Consider the following 19,742-nt stretch of genomic DNA (forward strand, 5'->3'; position numbering starts at 1 on the left):
GATAATATAGAACCCAAGCTTGAATACTGAACACAGAACAACTGCAGACTTCACCTGGAGAACAGGAAAAATATATCTGCCTACAGTAACTTAGCAATATCAAGAGAAAAAGAACCAAGAAAATATGTAAGTGGAATGCATTGTAGAAACAAGAGGTGTCACAGGAACACTGACTGTAGAGAGCCATACTAGAATAAAACTTGGTGTTTACCTGTACCTTCAATGTCTCTCCCTGTAAGGAGCTGTCACTGTCATCATTTTCATCAGGTTTAATCAAAATAGTGTTACTGAGGAGGTGGTTCTGCACAGCCATCAGATACCGCAAACAGGAAGATGCAGCCTTTAACATAAATAAGCACACTTTACATCATCTAAACCCTGCAATCAACCTTGAGTCAGGTTAATTCCTGGACTTTGAAATATAAAAGAGGAAAAAAAAAAGTTGAGGGAAAGGACAAGCAAAGCAAAAACTTAATTACTGTTCAAGGAAAATTTTCTTTGTTGATTCAAGACAAGCTTGTGAGTACATAGAATTTAAGAGGAGAAACTGGCTGCAAAAACACTGAACTTTGTGGAATAACTTGCAAAACAAAGGAGCAGAACCATTTCATTCACATATGCAACATAATGGAACATTGAAATACTGCAACATTACTCTTTCAAGATGTTGCTGCCACAGAACTAAATTTAATTCACATTCCTGAAGGTGTTGCTTCTATACTGCTACTCCTTTCCCACCCTCCTGCAGCATAGGCTATTGACTGCCTGTCCCCTCCCCAGCATCACCTGCCTTGCCATCAGCCAGAGCAGGGAGCTGATCCTGTTGGAAACATCTATACATGCTTTTACCATTAAATAATCCAACTTTCACTCAATTTCATCTGCAAATGATAATCCTTTCTGCTTATGTATCATTATATACAACCACATAAAGAGTTTATCTTGGTTTTAAGCTTTGAAGATTTTGATACAAAAACCGTCTTTAAATTGTAACAGCTGCCAGAGCAATTGGAAAATATATCCACATATAAACCTGTTCTAGCATTGACTTTGCTGTGAGAAATTGTTTCTTCCTTCCCTGCACAGCATAAACAAAAGACATTCCTTTCTTCTCTTTGTTAAGATGCACAACTACAAAGTTTCACCTCTATATACTCAGCAAAGACAGATATAAGGAGGGAAAAGAGCCAAAAGCAAAAATATACTTTCATCAAAATACATTTTACTTACAGGCACAGTTGAAAGAAGCCTTTGAAAATCATCTTTAGATACAGTTTGGCACTTGGTGATTAAGACACAAGATTCTCGGACAACAATCTTGAGAATGTAGTGCAACAGCTCATCATTTAGTCTTCAAAAAAATGCAAGAATGGTGTAAAATGTTAATAGTCTAATTAGGGTGCAATTTGCAGAGCTCATCTCAACAGTCTCTGCAAGCTGCATAACAAATTACTTGAAACCAAAACAAAATAGAGATTTGAACAAGCCTGAAATGTCTAACAACAATCAGTGAAGCATTAGGAGTGATTTCCTGCACTGCGCTGATACAAATCTATGACTCCTTAAAAAAAAAAAAAAAAAAAAAAAAAAAAAGAGACTCCTCCCAACATGGACAGTGGACTGACAGTTTTCCTGCTGAAAAGTCACCTAACACAGCAACAGAGAGAGGAATGTCATTATAAATTATGGCCCAAATTTACCAGATGCATGGTAAAGAACAAGGAAACCAAACCTGTCTACAGAAGCCTCCAAAGTTTCCCCTAAGATGTCAAACCTCTCTCTCCCTTGCCCTAAGGAATCTCTACCCACTACAGATACAAAGACAGAACTGCAAGTCCCATTGCCAGGGAGATAAGCAATTTCAGCAGAATTCTTACCCAAGTTTATTACCTAAAGCAAATCACAGAAACAGACGTTGTAAGTGGGGAGGAGGGGAAGCATATTGGTGCATTTTACCTATAGTGATCATCATCTTCACTTCCAAATCTGTTGTTCTGAAGCTGTTCAGCTAAATTAGTCAGGATAACGTCGCGAAGTTGAGAGAGACCACTATTTCTCTCTCCTAAAATGGAATGCAAAAACTTTTGCAAAGCAGCATTTTACAGAATTTGTTTATTTGTATTTCCTCAGATATCTTGCTTAATTGTTGGCTACTTCTCAGGAATGACTGCATTTACAGTGTAACCCAGCTCCCTACTGATGCTACAGGCTCTTAAAACTTACTCTGCACATAGCACTGGTTTCAATTCCAAAGACTCTGGATGCAAAAACAGGTTCTGATGAAGTAACAAATTACTGTGCATCAACTGCTTCTAAGCCCAGACTCCCATTTCAGGCTGAATGCAAGCAGATTATTACTTCCATCGAGGAGTACAATTACCTCTGGTTTTACTCTGTAATTGCCATGGGTAACACTAACTAGGTGCTCTAAAATACAACCTGGCCAAGAAACATTACTAAGTGACAAAAGAGAACTTAAATCCTTTTGAGCTTCAAACAGCTGCCTGATTGAAGCAGATTTTCCTTTTTCACACCTAACATACACCTCACCACCCAGCAATTCAGAAAGCAGCTTTGCATCTGAAGCATTCCTTAATTTCCTAGAATGGGATGGATTTAAATTGGACTAGTACTTAATATTCTGAACTGTTCTCCCTCCAGAAGCTGTAAAGTATTTCCACTTCTTGTTTTCAATTAGAAAAAAAACCCACACTCTCATGTGTCAGTAAGACATTCTCACCTTCAGTTAAGACCAATTTCAATAAATTATTGATTTCTGCTTCCCCAGGATACAGGATATTTAAACCAGAGCTTTAAAGAAAAAAAAAAAAGTATGTATTACTGCTTGAAGCAAACAAGAATTTCAATGGACATATGAAAAATGGCATCACAGAATTTCAGCTTAATATTTGAGTAACAGAATGACTATACAACAGCTTCTAACTCAGAAAGGCATCCTCCATATTTTAACATTTCTATTAGTCAGAAAATAAGCTGCTGCTTTCTCCAAAAATCTCCTGTAATTAACTATATGTTATTAAGTCCCAAAGCTTCTTCAAGAGCTATTTGCTTCCCTAAGAGAAACTCCACATTAACCACTTGTATATGTGACAGCACAATCATTTGTTCAAGAAACAGAGATGTCACCCAAAACTGGATGATGGCTTTAAGAACAACTCAGCTCTGGTGATAGGATGAGAGCTGTGGCTTATCTGTGATAACCAACAATGGAAAATACAAGAGGCAGTAAACAAGAAGTCACTACTATTGCAGGTTTATACTTATTAAAGGACGGCTCCTTAGAGAACTCTTAGCTTAAGCTATGCAGAAGATTCTAGAACTAGCATTTGGGAAACAACATAATTATGCACAAAAACTCCTTGTGGAGGTATTTTCTCCTTCTAACTTGTGATGAACTCTGTCTCTTCCACATGAATTACCACATCAAGATAGAAGATGACAATGACTTAAAAGGAGTACTTCATGACTGTCTGAAATGTGGAACTTATTACGCAGACTTTTTCTTCTTTTCTCTTTCCCTTTCCTTTTAAACACCACACTCACAGAAAAGAAAACTGGTGTGTTTTTCAGCTTCACACTGAGAGCAGAGATTACTGAAGCTTCCCTCCCACTGCCTCATGCTGACCACCTTGTAATACAGACATCAGGATTTATCATACATTGCAAGCTAAGTTTGAGGTTTCTGTTGGTATCAGAACCTCTCAATAAGAAAACAGGAGGAAGGAGATATTACCTAATCCTCTGGGTTTTACAAGTCATTGGAAGATACAGGGTTAATTATACATGGGGAAACTGCAGCAGCTGTCTATGCAGTTGACAGGATACATTTTCCCTGTCAAAAAGCAAGACCTGAAGATTTCAGATAAGGATACCAAAGACTTGCTATTTTTCTTCCCTCACAGAGCTGCATAAAGCCACTGAAATTCTGAAGGTCGTGATTCTCACACAAAAAAATTGCAGGTTGATCATCAGAGGATTTTGCTCTTAACCTTTGGAGCACTTCCCACTTGAAAGCAGATTATAACTGTACTGAGGACATTTGAGACAGCATTCCTTGTCCTTGAGATTTGCATTATCTGGTTTTCGTGACACACAGTCACACTTTTTGCTCCTTTTCCTGTACTTACTCTTTCTGCTATTTTGACAAGCCAAAGACAGGACATTATACAGCATCAGGTTCAAGAGATGCAGTAGCTAATATGATGTGGAGCTAAAGCAACCATCATTTAAGTGTCTGGTGACCTGGTGTACCAACCCAGAGACATAATGCCCACTCTTCTACTAAAATAGATTCCTGTTTTCTAAACATAAACCTGGCTTTCTCAAGACAGTCTCACTGCCCTGTTTTTCCCTTCAGTCTTATGGCAATCTTCAAGTATTATTCATTCTGCTTCCTCTTTATACTCCTTTTATTGAGGTGGATTTCAGTATTGTCATTGTTACAGCTGACAACACCAGCTTTGCCTATTCAAGACCACCAATAAATTAGACAAACTAAATATGGAAGCCATTTGAGCCATCACTAACACACAGAAAACTTTGCTTTAGTTTAGCAACTGTATTATAATAAACAATAAAAAAAACACCCTAAGGCAAGAAAATAACAAATAACAAATGAAAAGAAGTAATTACTACCTGTTATATCACTGTCATGATGACAAACACATTGTATTTCCCTTCTTCCACAGCTACAAATTATCATAATTTGATCACAGTATGTTGCCTAAATTTTATTAGGTTAAACTGCTGAATAGAATTTGAATATTCCTCTGTTGTAACATTTTCAAATAACCAAGGTCAAGTTTAATTTGACAAACCAGATATTTACCTAATAGCTAGACAAACCTCCTTCTGAATTTCAGAGCAAATCTGATCCCTTGGTGCCATCAGCAATTGCCAAAGTAACAGGCCAGACCTTCTAACAATATCCCTGTTTCTTTCCGTTTGTGGGCTGAAGAAAAATTTAAAAACCACCTAAGAAAAAATTCAACAAAACAGTATTAAAAACTGCAACGTCACTCACAGTAATTCTTCTGCAGTCAGCTTTTCAAATTATTCATCTGCATCACTAGAATGGGTTAGAAACTGACTTTGGATCAAAAAAAAAAAAAAGAGGGGTAAAAAAAGAAACAAAAAGGAAGTAACCTCTCTGGATCTTTTTCATCTGCAAAAGGGGCAATCCCACTTAAATTAGGGCTCTTAAATGGGTGTATCAGGTACTCCAAAGCCACTACTAAAGCAATCTCAATCAAAACCTTAGTAAAATCAAGTGGCTGCCTGTATTCTAAACCAGCTTTTGGGTTTGTGTTTATTGTGAAGCAGATTTGAGATGCCCTCTTACCTGAAAGACAACAAGGATGCAGCGTATTATACAAGTGTCCCCATTCACCATGGCTTTCTCCATAATATCACAGATACTACTGAGGTGATGTGCTTCAATTGGATGTTGCTTGCCCAGGAAGTTTGTTATGGGAAGATTGTTGCTGGCTGCAAGGAGGTTGAGTTGGTGGATACACATGGCACCAACATGGTGCAGTAATTGGTTAATCACCTCATTTGTAGTTGTTGCGTCCCCTGGAAGGAGGAAAGCAGTTCAAATGCTGTCTGTAAACAGACTATAGAATCAACATTTCCTTCTAGATTGCAAGGTATCATCATCATCATCATCACCTCTAACTCCAAGACACCCACACCCACATGACAAACAGAATTATCCACTTCTTTAACGTGCTAAAGGTAACAAGAACCTGCAAACTTCCAAGCATTTTGCTTTTCCCTTTTTCCTTTCTTAAAGCAAAGATAAACTAAGAGCTAGATTTATAAAGAACCTTTCAGGAATAAACTCAGCTTTTAACATGTTTCAGAAGGTAGTTTCTGTGTATTTATTCTCGGATAACCCTAGGTTTCACTTCCACTTTGTACAAAGTGCTGACTCTTAGCTTTGCCTCACCTTTGGGCTCTGTAATGATGTGACTCACTCCCAGTCTCTGACAGACACAGTGGAATGCCTGGTTCCCAGGGTTGCACCACTGATCAATATAATCATTGGAGCACGTCCAGATCATGTTATTCATAGTATCATAACAGGCACCTAAAAAAGGAGCAGTATTTTGCACATCAGACTTTAGCCTAGTTATCTAACAAACATGGTAATGGTAAAGAATTTTTATAGCAGGTAGAAATCCAAATTACTTGCTTTAAAGGTTCTCTCATGTGACAGAAATTTAGTAACAAGGCATTGGAATGAAAAACATTAGCAGGAAAGTTCTTAAACAAAGGAATGAAGCAAAGGCACATCTCTTTTGATGTCTCATGCAAACGAACAACAGCATCTGGTTTAGGTAAATACCCCAGTGCTTGTTATTTACAAGTACGTAACATCTTGTCCCTCCACAACATGCTGCCACAGGGCAAAGAAAGAGTTGGATCTAGCCTCAGATCCCAGTAACTTTGAGAAAAAGCAGAGAGGGAAAAGCTTCACATTTATTTTCCTTCAGCTATTGAAAATCAAGCACCTTAGAATTTGTTTTAAAGGTCTTGTGGTAAAAATGTAACAGCTTTAATTAAATTAACAGTTTGCACAGTGCAACTGTTAAATAGTTTGAAGCTTAGAGACTCATCTCCTGAAAGGTTTAAAGCCTACAAGCCCAAACAGGTCCAAAAAGTAAAAGTAAAAGGATTAGTGGGTTGTAGACATGACTAAGCAGAGTGGTGCGTTGCACTTTGCTGAACAGACAGTGTGACCTTCACTTCTGCTCTGCCCTGCTGAAGCCACGTTTTGTCCTGTTCTGGGCTTTCCAGATCAAGAGAGACAGGGAACTACGGGAGAGAGGCCAGCAGTGGCTACAAAAGATGCTGAGAGACCTAGAGCATCTGTGTGAGGAGGAAGAAAGGCTGAGAGACCTGGGGCTGTTTAGCCTGGAGAAGAGCAGCCTGAGAGGAGATCTTCTCAATGCTCAGCAAGAGCTAACCGTTGGGGGGGTGCAAAAAGAAAGGGCCAGACTCTTTCAGGTGGTGTTGAGTGACAGCACAAAGGGCAAGGGCACAAACCAGAACCCAGGAGGTTCCACCTAAACAGAAGGACTCTTTATGATAGAGGAAGATACCATGCTTTAGAAGTTCAAAAATAAACTATTTGTCCATGTTTTGAATGACTGAGGCAAATTAAATCTCCAGTACCAGTAACCAACAGCTTAACACTCATGTCCACACATCCCAGCACTTAAAATATAATTCAAAACTATTTATCTCAAGATTTTTAAGAAATACATTTTCTTAAACACTCAGAACTTTGTAGCACCTTACAACGTAAACAAGGTATAAAACCCAGACCCCTTTCAAGATTCTTTTCTGCTATGGAAAACCCTTTTCTTGAGCTTGTGTGCAGCTGAAACCACAAAAGCAAGACACAATTGTTAAATTTACAACATTTCTACACAGGCAAACAAATATTTATCCACTGTGAAACTCAGCAACTGAAGAGTTGCTTACTGCAAAATAAAATCCAGGTAGGTTATTTAGAATCCAAGGGTTGGATATGCCTAGTTCTGAAACATTCCCAGATCTACTTCTTACCAAGTCCTGGAACTAGAGCACCACGTCCAAGAGAACTTCCTGCAGCATCAATAAGATCTGCTCTGCTCGTGAACTGCCCATCCGAAATATTGAACACCAAGCTGGAAGCAAGAACTACAGAGAAAAAAAGTCTCCAATAAATTTCAGAGAAGTTTCTTGTATTTCAGAAAACCAAGGATTTCCAAATCCAAAGCGTCTCTGCCTTACTTTTTAAAGATGACAAAGCACTTGTTCCCCCAAAGAGGGAGCGAGTTGCAGAACTGCCTGATCCACCTGGGGGTGGAACCAACATCACCAGGTATGTCCCACAGGTGTAGATTGGAGTCTTCCTTAACATTTTCAGTGGCAGCCCACAGCTGGTGTTTGCTGCTGGAATATTAAACAGAAAAGTAGAACATAACCACATATTTCTTGATAATGTTAAGAACTCATAAGAGGGTAATCAGAAGGCTGGAGCACCTCTTCTATGGAGACAGACTGAGAGAGTTGGGGCAATTCAGTCTGGAGGGGAGAAGGCTGCAAGGAGACCTTATTGTGGCCTTCCAGTATCTTAAGGGGGCCTACAAGAAAGCTGGGGAGGGACTTTTTAGGATGCTAGGTAGTGGTAGGACTGTCGGGGATGGAGCAAAACTAGAAGTAAGGAGATTCAGATTGGATGTTAGGAAGAAGTTTTTCACCATGAGGGTGGTGAGACACTGGCACAAGTTGCCGAAGAAGGTGGTAGAAGCCTCATCCCTGGAGGTGTTTAAGGCCAGGCTGGATGTGGCTCTGAGCAACCTGATCTAGTGTGACTTGTCCCTGCCCATGGCAGGGGAGTTGGAACTAGATGACCTTTGAGGTCCCTTCTGACCCTGACAAATCTATGATTCTGTAATGACAGGCAGCAAACAAGGCAGGTTTCTGTATAAATATAAATGAATATTTCAAATAAATCAACATGGAAATTAATTTAAGCAACATTTTGCAGCATTCAGAAGTTGCATAGAGGGGTAGCCTCAATCCCACAAATACAGCATCAAATCCCCTGAAGGATACAAAGAGTTTCACAAGTTAACTACAAAGAACAACTTAAAAATTAATTAGGAATTAAAAAAAACCAAACCAAAACAAAACAATCTTTACTTTTCACCCCAGGAAAATTAGAACTCTAGAATTTAAGCATAAAGAAAACTGTTTTAAGAATTGTATGGTCAAATTACTGAAAGCAGCATCTTAGAGCCAAATAATCTTCTAACATAAAGAGATCATTTGAGATTCACTACGCATTTACTATTTTAGGTTCTCCTGCTCCACATGAAACGTATACAGTCATGATGATCTAGCTCCTGACACAGCTGATCAACACTTCTGAGCAGTGACTAAAGAATTACCCAAGAATAACTACTTCTTCTTCTGTAGCACTCTAGTCTTTAACTGGCAAAACACAGCCTTGAAAATAGCTCTTTGAGCTACGTCTCTGCCAATTTCCCTCTAAGCAGAGCTACTTCCTGTATAGTTTTATGGAAATACCTTTAAATGTTTGAAAGGTATGAAGGAAGATGAGAAGTAACTCAGCATAATCTGAATAAAATCTTATCTTAAACCAATTCTTACAAAGCTCCAGATTATCCTGAAAGCCATCAATGCTCTTCATTCAGGATTCCCTAATTAACCAGGGTAGTTTCAGCAAGCCCATAAAAGAACCCAAACAAGGGGCAAATTACCTGAAAAAACCCCACATTTTCCCCCAGTTTATAATACTTAACATACTTGTGAAATAACAGTTTCACTTTCTAAAATGCAGTCCATTTTTACACAGCAATTAGAAGCCAGTTCTTCCAAACATCACCCCAACTACAAAGTAACTTTGTAATTTCAGCATTAAGCAAATACTGTATATAAATATTGCAAACACTTCTGAGGTAAAAAAAAAAAAACCAAAACAAAACCAATGTTTTTTTCCTTTTTACATGTCCTAAAAGGAGAGTAATTCCTAGAACTGAGATTACATGTGTTGAAAAACAAACCATGAATAATTACTGAGAGTCAGTAAAAGCTCTTCTGACCTGCTTGGTCCTCTTTCAGTGTATTGGAGATGGTAGAGCCAGTGAGAGCAGCCAGGGTTGCTGATGGGGAGGCTCTGTACCTAGACAGCCTGCTCAGAAGCATCTCATTTATACTCTTGGCAGATTCCCCCTCTTTTCTCATTAATATAATGCGTTCCTGTAGAGGATTTGCCATGCATATGCCATTTTCTACCTGTTAAAATGAAAAAAAAAAAAAAAAGATATACTTTTAGATACTGAAAGCTGTAGGAGACAGATCACCATAACAAAATTGAAAAATTCAATATATCTGGTAAAGTTATGAACTCTAACTTAAACCCTGCTGGTAGAATTTCTAACAAAGGAGCATCAGAAAAGCTAGATAGATGAGCATTTATTTTCTTTGTGGCTTTGTCACAACCAGCCCTGGTGACACCACATCTCAAATACTGGGTTCAGTTTGGGGGACCTCACTATAAGAAGGACATTGAGGGGCTGGGAGTGGGTGCAGAGAAGAGCAATGAAGCTGGTGAAGGTTCAGGAGAACAGATCTGGTGAGGAGAAGCTGAGGGAACTGGGGTTGTTCAGTCTAGAGGCCAAGGGGACATCTAGCTCTCCACAAGTCCCTGAAAGGAGGTTGGATGCAGGTGGGGGTAAGTCTCTTCTCCCAAGGAACAAGTAATAGGATGAGAAGAAACAGCTTCAAGTTGTGCCAGGGAAGGTTTACGCTGGACAATAGAACTAACTTCTTCCTTGAAAGGGTTCTCAAACACTGGCCCAGGCTGCCCAGGGAAGTGGTTGAATCCCCATCCCTGGAGGGGTTTAAAAGATGCAGAGAAGTGGTGTTGAAGGACATGGTTTAGCACCAGACTTGGTAGAGAATGATCTTAAAGGCCTTTTCCAACCAAAACAATTCTATGATTTTATGTGGTTCAATACAGCATCTTCTATTTTATCTGTCCTCAAAGACTGAGCTGCTTGTCACAATCTTAATGTTAATTGATGGAACTGTGCCTAAGAATATTTAGCCTCTCGGTAGTATTAATGATGTTTCACTGGCAAGTTTTGTGAAAAGAGGCCTTTAAATCATTTACCAGCCAAAAAGTGCAAACAAATATTTTCTTGGATGACAGTCTTTAGAAAACGTGTTATTAAAGAGCACATTTTCATGAAGATCTGATTTACAGTGTTAGGTATTTTTCTCTAAGTTGCACTTCTACATCCTACCCCTCACAGCTCCATCACCCCACTGAACACAGCTGCTGTACAGCAGCTGCTGAGCAGCTCCACAGATGCTGCATCTGAAATTCTCCAGCAAAGCTAAATCCTCCTAAGATTTCAGCTATCAAGGCTAGAGGCCTACGAATTGCTGTAAGCTCTGCTATGTGAATGAATAAAATTACAGACAAAGATGCTTCATGGTCCAATTAGAATGCAAACATACTGAAATGCAGACATATATATGTATATAGATACCCACATGTGCATATATATGCAAAAATCATGGAAGAAAAGGGAGTTCAAGCCACTGATACATTTCTCTAGACATTTTGACACTTCTTCTGGCTTCTACACTAAAGCCAGTGACTGGAACACAACACAAACCCCATTTTAGGCTATAAATGCAGTGCAGACAAAACAACTGTATTTGTAAACTGTGGGACCTGAACAGCTTTTAACACAACAAAGCAGCTCCACGGTAAACAACGCTTTAAATCCTAATACACTGAATTACTGCCTCAGCATTAAACTTAATTGCTAATTACAATAAAACATGGTTTATGCTAGAAGACAATTCATACTGCTGGAGTATGATAGTCGTGTGTCCTCTGGAGATAGAGTTCAGCAACAGACCTTCTGTTCAGTGAGAAGTTATTTCACAAGCACAATTAGAAGCAGCTATTCAGTTTACACAGATCAATATCCAATCCTAATACGTTCATTTGAAAATGCTGAGATTTAAATAAGTCACATTACCAACCCCAGAGACATAGAAAACACAGAATTTGCTTACTATAAGTTCAAAAACATCCATAAAGACAGAGTGGCCTTTTGGTGTTTTCTCATTGAGACTTGCAGGAGACCAAATCCAGTAGAAGTATGTACCATCTGAAGAAAGATGCACGGTAGTCATAGTACTGCCCACTGGGAAGTGGTTTACTGGCATTGGGACTATCTGACATACCTAGGAGAAAAAGAGAATATCTTAACAGCTCTTATTTTGAAGGCTGTTCTTATGATTATTAATGGTGCACTTAAAAATAAAGATCAGTTGCTGGAGCAGGTCCAGAGAAGGGCAACAAAGCTGAACAGGTCTGGTAAGGAGTTGCTGAGGGACCTGGGGTTGTTCAGCCTGCAGAAGAGGAGGCTGAGGGGAGATCTCATTGCTCTCTACAACTCCCTTAAAGGAGATGGGGGGGGGGGTGTCAGTCTCTTCTCCCTAGTTTCAGGAGATAGAAAGAGAGGAAACGGCCTGATATTGTGCCAGGGGAGGGTTAGGCTGGATATTAGGAAAAATTTCTTCACTGCAAGAGTGGTCAGGCATTGGAACAGGCTGCCCAGGGAGATGGTAGAGTCCCCATCCCTGGGGGTGTTCAAGAAACATGTGGACATGGCACTTTGGGACATGGTTTAAGGTCCATGGTGGTGCTGGGTTCATGGTTGGACTGAATGATCTCAGAGTTTCCAGCCAAAACTGTTTTGATTCTGTGATCAAGTGCAGTTAGCACACAAGAAGCTTATTACTGCACTATTAAGACAGTACTATTATATTTATTTGTTATGAAGAGTTATTCTAGAACCTTGGATGGATCTACTGCTTACAAACCAACTTTTACATCTAAACAGTTGACATACTTAAAAACGAAAGGCTCATCTCCTCTCTAACAGCTGAGAGCATAGCCACAGTACCATAAGGAAAATATACATGCTAAAGAGTTATCTACTTTCTGCAGTTTTTCTGAAACATTACTTGAAACTCTGGATGAAAAGGGGAATCCAAATACTTTCAGTTTCAGGAAGGACACTGGACACAAATGTGTGCATCTATCCATGGCAGGAAAAAACCTGAAGTAAAAACTTTTTACAAAGGATGGCAGTTGTTTATCTACAAAACACAATTGGAGCAGAACCAATACCTGAGTTTTGTTAGGGTAAGAGGAGCATGAGCTGTTGAGGAAGATTGTATTTTCACTTTAAATCCATTTTACTGCTGTTAGGCTGTTTTTTTGTGACCATACTATGGTCTAGCTCTTAGAAAACTGTCATAATATAGTAGAGTTGAAGTCTGTACATACATATACATGTATATACAGACATAGATGCCTGTAAACATACACACAGACACTAACAAAGGGATACAGAGCACTACCTACAACAGAACTCACAAGCAATGCCTTCAGTGGGGGTTATAATAAGACAGTTTCAGTCAGTAAAAAGAAGAAACTTCAAAGACAAAACTAATTAAAACCAGAAATGATTGTGAGTCATTAAGAATGTTTCTTTACTCTAACCCTGCACTGAACTGCTCCTTTTACCTGAAGGGTATGTTGATCCACAACCTGGAAAAGGGAGTGAGGTTTATTATCAAAGGAGACAGGCCGATGAAGAAGTTTGTTGTTGCCAAAAGCCACCCAGCCAGCCTCCAGCTCCTCGTTGCGGCAGTACACAAAACCTCTGGGGGGGGAGGGAAAAAAAAAAAGGAGGATATTAAAACTCCTGACAACCCTGGGCTTTTGTTTTTCCAAGAACAACTCACAACCACACTCCTGGATGTTGACTGAACTCAAATTCAAGGCAGCGATTTCTACTGTAAAAAAAGACTTAAAAGGATGTGAAGCCGCCTGACTTCCGGGGAAGAAAGAAGCATGAAGGCAGGCACAGTGAGTCACACCTGCACTACTCATTTCTTTAATGAATGACTTAATTAGAATACTGACAATACTGACAAATGCAGCAGTTGTACAACTAGAAATAAAATGGCCTCAAAAAATCAGTCTGTAGGATAGCCCTCTCAGCAAAGAGGAAACCAACTTATTAGGTATTAAAATGAAACCTAAAATACCAGCTCTTCTGCTAGTGCACCTCTTTGCAAGACGTTGGACTGAATGGTCTCCAGAGGTCCCTTTTCAACCTCTATTATTCTACAATTCTAGAGAAAATATAGTCAAGAATTTCAGATGAGAAAACTAAAACATTAAAATAGCGTGTAAGGAAAATGCAAAATATACCATCCCAGAGTGCAGTTAAGAGTGGGACCAGCAGGTTGAAGCAAGTTCTCCTCACCCTCTACTCTGCCCCAGTGAAGCCACTGCTAGACTACTGGATCCAGTTCCAGACTCTCCAGTTCAAGAGAGACAGGGAACTACTCGAGAGGTCCGAAGACACTGAGGGGCCTGAAGCATCTGTGAGGAGGAAAGGCTGAGGGACCTGGGGCTGTTTAGCCTGGAGAAGAGCAGCCCAAGAGGGGATCTTCTCAATGCTCATAAAGAGCTGAAGGGTAGGGGGAAAAAGGATGGGGCCAGACTCTTGTCAGTGTTGCCCAGTGATGGGAAGAGGGCCATTGGGCACAAACTGGAACCCAGGAGGTTCCATCTGAACATGAGGAGAAACTTCTCTGGTGTAACGGTGCTGGAGCCCTGGAGTAGGCTGCCCAGAGAGGTTGTGGAGTTGCCATCTCTGGGAAGATTCCAAACCTGCTTGGACTTTGTGATCATGGGCAACCTGCTGTGGGTGACCCAGCTTGAGCAGGGCGCTTGGACTGGATGACCTCCAGAGGTCCTTTCCAACCCCTAACATGCTAGAATTCCATGTGATTCTGTGAATAATTTCTAGTCTTGTTGCACCTAGCATCTGAGAGAGGTTTAGCAAAACAGTAACTTTTATTTTTTCTAAACAGATCAGCAGAACAGCTAATACTCAGCTGTCACTTACCTCAAAGTACCATGTAATCCAGATCCTAATTTGCTTATTCCTCTGCCCACTGAATTTGTTGTGTAAAGATAGAGCCCATCTGCTGCAAGACAGCGCCCTAAGTCTGCATCTGAATGGGGAAGAAAGAACAGAGCAGAGACCTCTGTAACAAACCACACTGGAAATTCTCTGCGCTCATTATGCTGCTGCAGTAGCTACCACAGCAACTGAAACCCAACAGATGCTCCTGACAGGTCACTAGCAATGAGTTAGAAGCTTTTTTTTAAAGCAGTGAATTTATTATTTGGTATTCTAACAGCTACAGTAACACTGCCAGAGTCCATTTGTTTTAGAGTTGTTTCTCTACCTTGCTTTCTAGCCTCAAGGAGGTGCCCAGTTTATGCCTCACTTACTCACACGAACCCTAGGGCTATTAAATCTCCATCTGCAGCCAAATAAACTTAACAAGAAGTAGGTGCTAGTCACTCAGCTTCTCTTTTTAGATAATAAATGACATTAGCACTGGTTGTTTTTTTTTTTTTTTTCATTTTTCAAGTGTATATCATCCAATTCTGAATATTTTTTTTCCCTGGGTTGCGTTCTGATTTCACTGGTAAAGATCTGGTTTTGGGGTATTATTGCCCAACCTGCTGTAGAAAACACCAGGAAGTTTGAACTGGCTTTTTCTGCACACTATTCAAAGCTATAAATACAGCAGGAACTAGACTAGCAGAGCCAACCATGCTTAGGAACACAGGACTATTCAACCAAACTCATTTCAAGTGGAAAATTCCTTTACTTAAATATAAACCAACGTGAGTATTTGCTCTTAAATGCCTTCAGAATGATGCAGAGGAGCAGAAGACCATTTCCTTCTGCTCATGCAACAGGTAGTGCTGCTGAGAAATCACAACTGGCAGCAGGATAAAACACAAGCAAGACTTATGACTGTGGAAGTCCTTCTGCTCAGGATCTCTGCTGTAATATTCTGCTTGTGAGGAAGGATTAATCTAATACTGAGCCTTAATTTAATTTCTGGTACGACTCTGTGTTTCTCTTAAAGCTTTTGCACCTCTGAACACTGTGAGTTTAAAATAAAACACATTTCAAACCTATCTGTCACTTAGAAAGTAGGAATTATTAAAACATCAAGATGGGACACACAAGGCAAAGCACTGTACTAATATGTCAATAATAAGTCAATAAATCAGTCCAGTCAACCTATTTAACTTCACAGAATCTGAAGAGTCAGCTAGCGAAAGGGAAAAAACATAATCTAGTCAGTCTCATAGCAGGAAAAACCTCTTCAAAGTATAGATGTCCTCAACAAATTTGCAGATGAAAACTCAGATCTGTAAATTCCTATGGCTTGCATTAAACTTAATGAGATGTCATCAAAGCTTGAACTAATATTTCTAAAGCAATGTGAACTTAATAGTGCAAAAGTAGTTAGCAAAGAGAGCAGGGGAAAACGAGAATAAATTCAAGGAAAGAAGAAAAATAAAGAACATACAAAATAGATCGGTCAGAAACAAAAGTAGAATAGGGAAAGAAAAAAAAAAGCAAGCAATGAACTTCTAAAAATAAATGTGCTCTGCCAGTGCTAGGTAGATTCTGAACACAGTGATACTGCACAGGACAAACAAACTGTGCTTACTGAAAGACTAACGAGTGGATAATATCCAAACTCAGTTCGACCTCTCTGCACAGCTCCCACTGAAGTCAGGGAAGGTCACTGTATGTACTGCCCCTGACTGTGTCCTACAAATTGATTACTAGATAATTTAAAATAGCACCTGATCTCCAGCAAGAGAAATGTTACATTTTCTGAACCCCATTATCCTGCAATTTAAAAAATGATACTCCATACTAACATTAACTAACACACCAGACTTAAGATTTAGCCTCTTCATTTTAATACAAAATGGCATTGTTTTTTTCCTATCTGATCCACAAATCAACTTCAAAACAAGCAAACAAATAATTGACATTTCTAGTTAGGTTAACTTCATGAGAATAGGTGTGACAAACCCAATGTACACAAGTCAGTGTTCCTGTAAGTTAGATCCATCTTTTCAAAGCTTCAGTTCTGAATGTACAGACTATGACAACCAAGTGCCCACACAGTTGCTGCCCTCCCCCTTTCACTAGATTATCAGGCTTCAAGACACTCCTGTGTTGTCCAGTTCTCTCTCCCAATGGTCCTTCTAAACCCCTCAGCTTTGGTTATTTGATATGTACTGTACTTGCTTTTATACTGCTTCCAGCAGAAAAGGAGAAAGCCTTCCCCACTCTACAGCTTTACATTAATTTTTAAACAATTAGCACCACTAAAAGCATCTCGGACTCCTCTGCTACTATTGATGGTCATGAAGTAATTCACCTTTACTTTCACTGCTGGACCCGGTATTGGCATCAGGAGCAGGTAACATGTCTTCAAAGCCCCAAGACACTATGTGCTTTCCTCCCAGCAAACAGGAGGGTGATCCAGGTCCTCCCTCCAAAAGCAGTAACCTTCAAGCAGAAAATAAAGGAAGATGCTTAGAAAACAGTGACAGCAAACCCCAGGTAAATCAAAAGCGGAGATGAAGAGGTATTGTAATTAATTATTCTCTGTCAGAGTTTGTAAGCTACTTAAAGGAATCATCGATATTTAATTAAAAAATTAAAGACTTAACACCCCCCAAAACAATTAGCAGATCCTTTTACATTGGACTTTCTAATGTCTTCCTTCTGCAGCTGGCTACATTTCGATCATTCTTAGAGCTTCCAATAACTCTAAAGCCTTTTAGTCACATGTAAAGACATTTATCTGTGTCTGCACTTGCACGTTTGCAGAGCTGATGTCCAAGTGCCACAATAGGACAAGTCACCACCAACCTGTACAAGACGTCAGCCACAGGCAGGGACCCCAGATCAGTCTGTTTCTGTAACAGATGCACTGTATGAACAAAGGTTTTCAGCGACCCTCTAAAAGGATAAAAAAAACATGAATTAAAGATGTCTATTGAACCAAGACTGAATGCACACAGACAACAGCAGCAAAGTTGAAAATAATATCCAGCAGCAGAAAGAGAGACTATCCAAGATATGCCACCAAGCTTCTTTTCTGATTTGCATTTCTTTTCTGGATGATTTTCATTCTTTTGTGGAGGATGTGAAAAGAGGAAGAGAGGGTAACATAAAGGAGGAGTGCTGGCGAACTGCCGGCCTAGATCATGCTGGTTTTCTGGACATGGCTGAAGCACCATGTGGGCAGGATGATCAGCAACCATGGGCTGTGTCACAGTGTGTACAGTGAAGGCAGGCTAAGCAACCCTATGCCTTCAGTCTTGCAGTTCTTACAGACAACTCCTTTCAATATTTCCTGAAGCTGATTAATCATATTTTAAAAGTCTTCAAATACAATCTGCAGATCTTGCTGGGGCTGAGCCAAAGTATTAGCAAGAGCTGCTACAGACATAGCTAGAAATGGCTTTCTACACTAAAACAGAAAAGACCAAGCTAATTAATTTAGAGACTGATTACTTCTGCTTCCAAACACAAATCTGGAAGCTTTTTCATTTCTAAAGCAATGCATTTAAATGTATATAAGGACTAGACAGTTCTGAAACCAAAATTAAACTGACATTGAAGTTGTTCTAATCTTGCCTAAAAAGAAGTGTACTGCTTTAAAATTTTCCTGTGGCATTCACAAACATTTGGTGTTTGTAACTCCAACTGTAATTCTTGTTCATTCATAAACTGAATACTTTATTTGGAAAGGCTCTGTAATCTGTGTCTTGATATAGAGGTAAATGCTGGGTTTTGTAGAAATTAAGAGATAAAGAGGTCTTTAAAAAATACATCTTCGTTTCTGTTTTAAAGGTCAGAGAATTACAAGGCAGTCATTTTCTGAATGATGTGGTGGCTTTATTTCCAGGCATAATAGGCTGGCTAAATACAAGAGCCTTGACTACATCTCAGTAGTCAGTAAGGAATTGATTCCTTCAGAAGCATGACTGATCAATTGAAGAGATCTTCTCCATGCCACTGCTGAATACAGCTTTTTGCTTTCTGTCACACATGGGCAATCTCATCTCCTTAACCTTCTTCCTCCTCCTCACCTCAACCTCTGTTTTCTTCTCCCCTACACTATCATTTTCAGCTGCATGCTTTTGCTGGCAAATCTCAGCTTGGAGAAAATTGACACCAAATACTTCAAAGCACCTCCATTAATTATTTAAAGCAGTATTTGCCCTGCTGTTTTATTCTTAGCAATATGAAGCACACAAGATTGCAACTAGGAATCTCAATAGTAGTCTGATTTCAAAGGCTTTTTCTCCATAATGGTACCCAGCACACAAATTACGTATTTAAAGGCAAAATGCAAGGCTTTCAGAGGTTGAAAAAAAAAGGGTACAGGAGGATATTACAACCCTGGAAATGCTGCAAGACAGATCTGCAAAGAAAATACAAGATCAACTTTCATTTGGGAAGCTGTACTTGAAATTTAGCTCTTTTGCAAACTCAATGCAAAAGAACATCCCACACTCCCTGAAAATTGACATCTGGGAAAAAAATAAAATTAAAATTTAAGGTGGGGGGGAAATCAATGAGCTGGTGTTTATCAAATCCAATTTATCTGAGCTGTGTTCAAGTATGTTGTCTTTTAGATAAGGCAGTTGTCACACTGCAGAAGAGTTTGCCACATCCAGTAGATTTCTCACTCACTTCATTAGAACAAGTACACTAGAAATAAAGTGGTTTTCATTTGGATAAGGCTTTTTCTGAAGCAAATCATGACATCTGAAAACTTCCAACATCTTAAATCAGCATTCAACTTGACAGACAAGGCTGCAATCTGAGAAATGTGAGCGCCAAGATTTTCAGAAGGCTAGTTGTGACTTCAGACTCACATTCACATGGCTTCAGAGAAGCTGATTTGTACGCTCCTCCCCCTCTCCCCAAGCCCCATCCCCTAAAAAACTTAGTTCTTATTAACAGCAATTATGGCCACCTCATCCCCAGTCACCTAATGCTGTGCTAAAGCCATGTGGGGCACAGGACAGTTGAACCTGCGCAGGGTGAACTCTTCACTGGCAACAAAAATGCAGAAATCACTTCAGATTTTTCACAGGCCACATGGAATCTGAAAGAAATTGCCCTGACATTTTGCAGTGATGCATTCTACAGCCAAATGATGGTGTATAATCTAAAAGATTAAAGGGG

At 39.6% G+C, this 19,742-nt stretch overlaps 1 protein-coding gene across 2 annotated transcripts in view; it reads right to left on the reverse strand.

Annotated features, from left to right (window-relative positions):
• HECTD4 (HECT domain E3 ubiquitin protein ligase 4) overlaps positions 1 to 19,742 on the reverse strand; it is an 89,389-nt gene that overhangs the window by 55,023 nt on the left and 14,624 nt on the right. For both annotated transcript variants that reach the window (XM_054392495.1, XM_054392494.1), the window contains exons 3-17: positions 17,412 to 17,501; positions 16,915 to 17,045; positions 14,553 to 14,661; positions 13,157 to 13,295; positions 11,635 to 11,805; positions 9,642 to 9,834; positions 7,804 to 7,962; positions 7,597 to 7,710; positions 5,972 to 6,112; positions 5,363 to 5,595; positions 4,850 to 4,995; positions 2,741 to 2,811; positions 1,957 to 2,062; positions 1,231 to 1,351; positions 212 to 340 (exon numbers count right to left, since the gene is read on the reverse strand). In XM_054392495.1, the coding sequence (XP_054248470.1) occupies positions 212 to 340; positions 1,231 to 1,351; positions 1,957 to 2,062; positions 2,741 to 2,811; positions 4,850 to 4,995; positions 5,363 to 5,595; positions 5,972 to 6,112; positions 7,597 to 7,710; positions 7,804 to 7,962; positions 9,642 to 9,834; positions 11,635 to 11,805; positions 13,157 to 13,295; positions 14,553 to 14,661; positions 16,915 to 17,045; positions 17,412 to 17,501 (2,053 nt within the window). The remainder of the gene's footprint in view (positions 1 to 211; positions 341 to 1,230; positions 1,352 to 1,956; positions 2,063 to 2,740; positions 2,812 to 4,849; positions 4,996 to 5,362; positions 5,596 to 5,971; positions 6,113 to 7,596; positions 7,711 to 7,803; positions 7,963 to 9,641; positions 9,835 to 11,634; positions 11,806 to 13,156; positions 13,296 to 14,552; positions 14,662 to 16,914; positions 17,046 to 17,411; positions 17,502 to 19,742) is intronic.

Source organism: Indicator indicator, chromosome 26 (assembly GCF_027791375.1).
Source record: "Indicator indicator isolate 239-I01 chromosome 26, UM_Iind_1.1, whole genome shotgun sequence".
NCBI lineage: Eukaryota > Metazoa > Chordata > Aves > Piciformes > Indicatoridae > Indicator > Indicator indicator.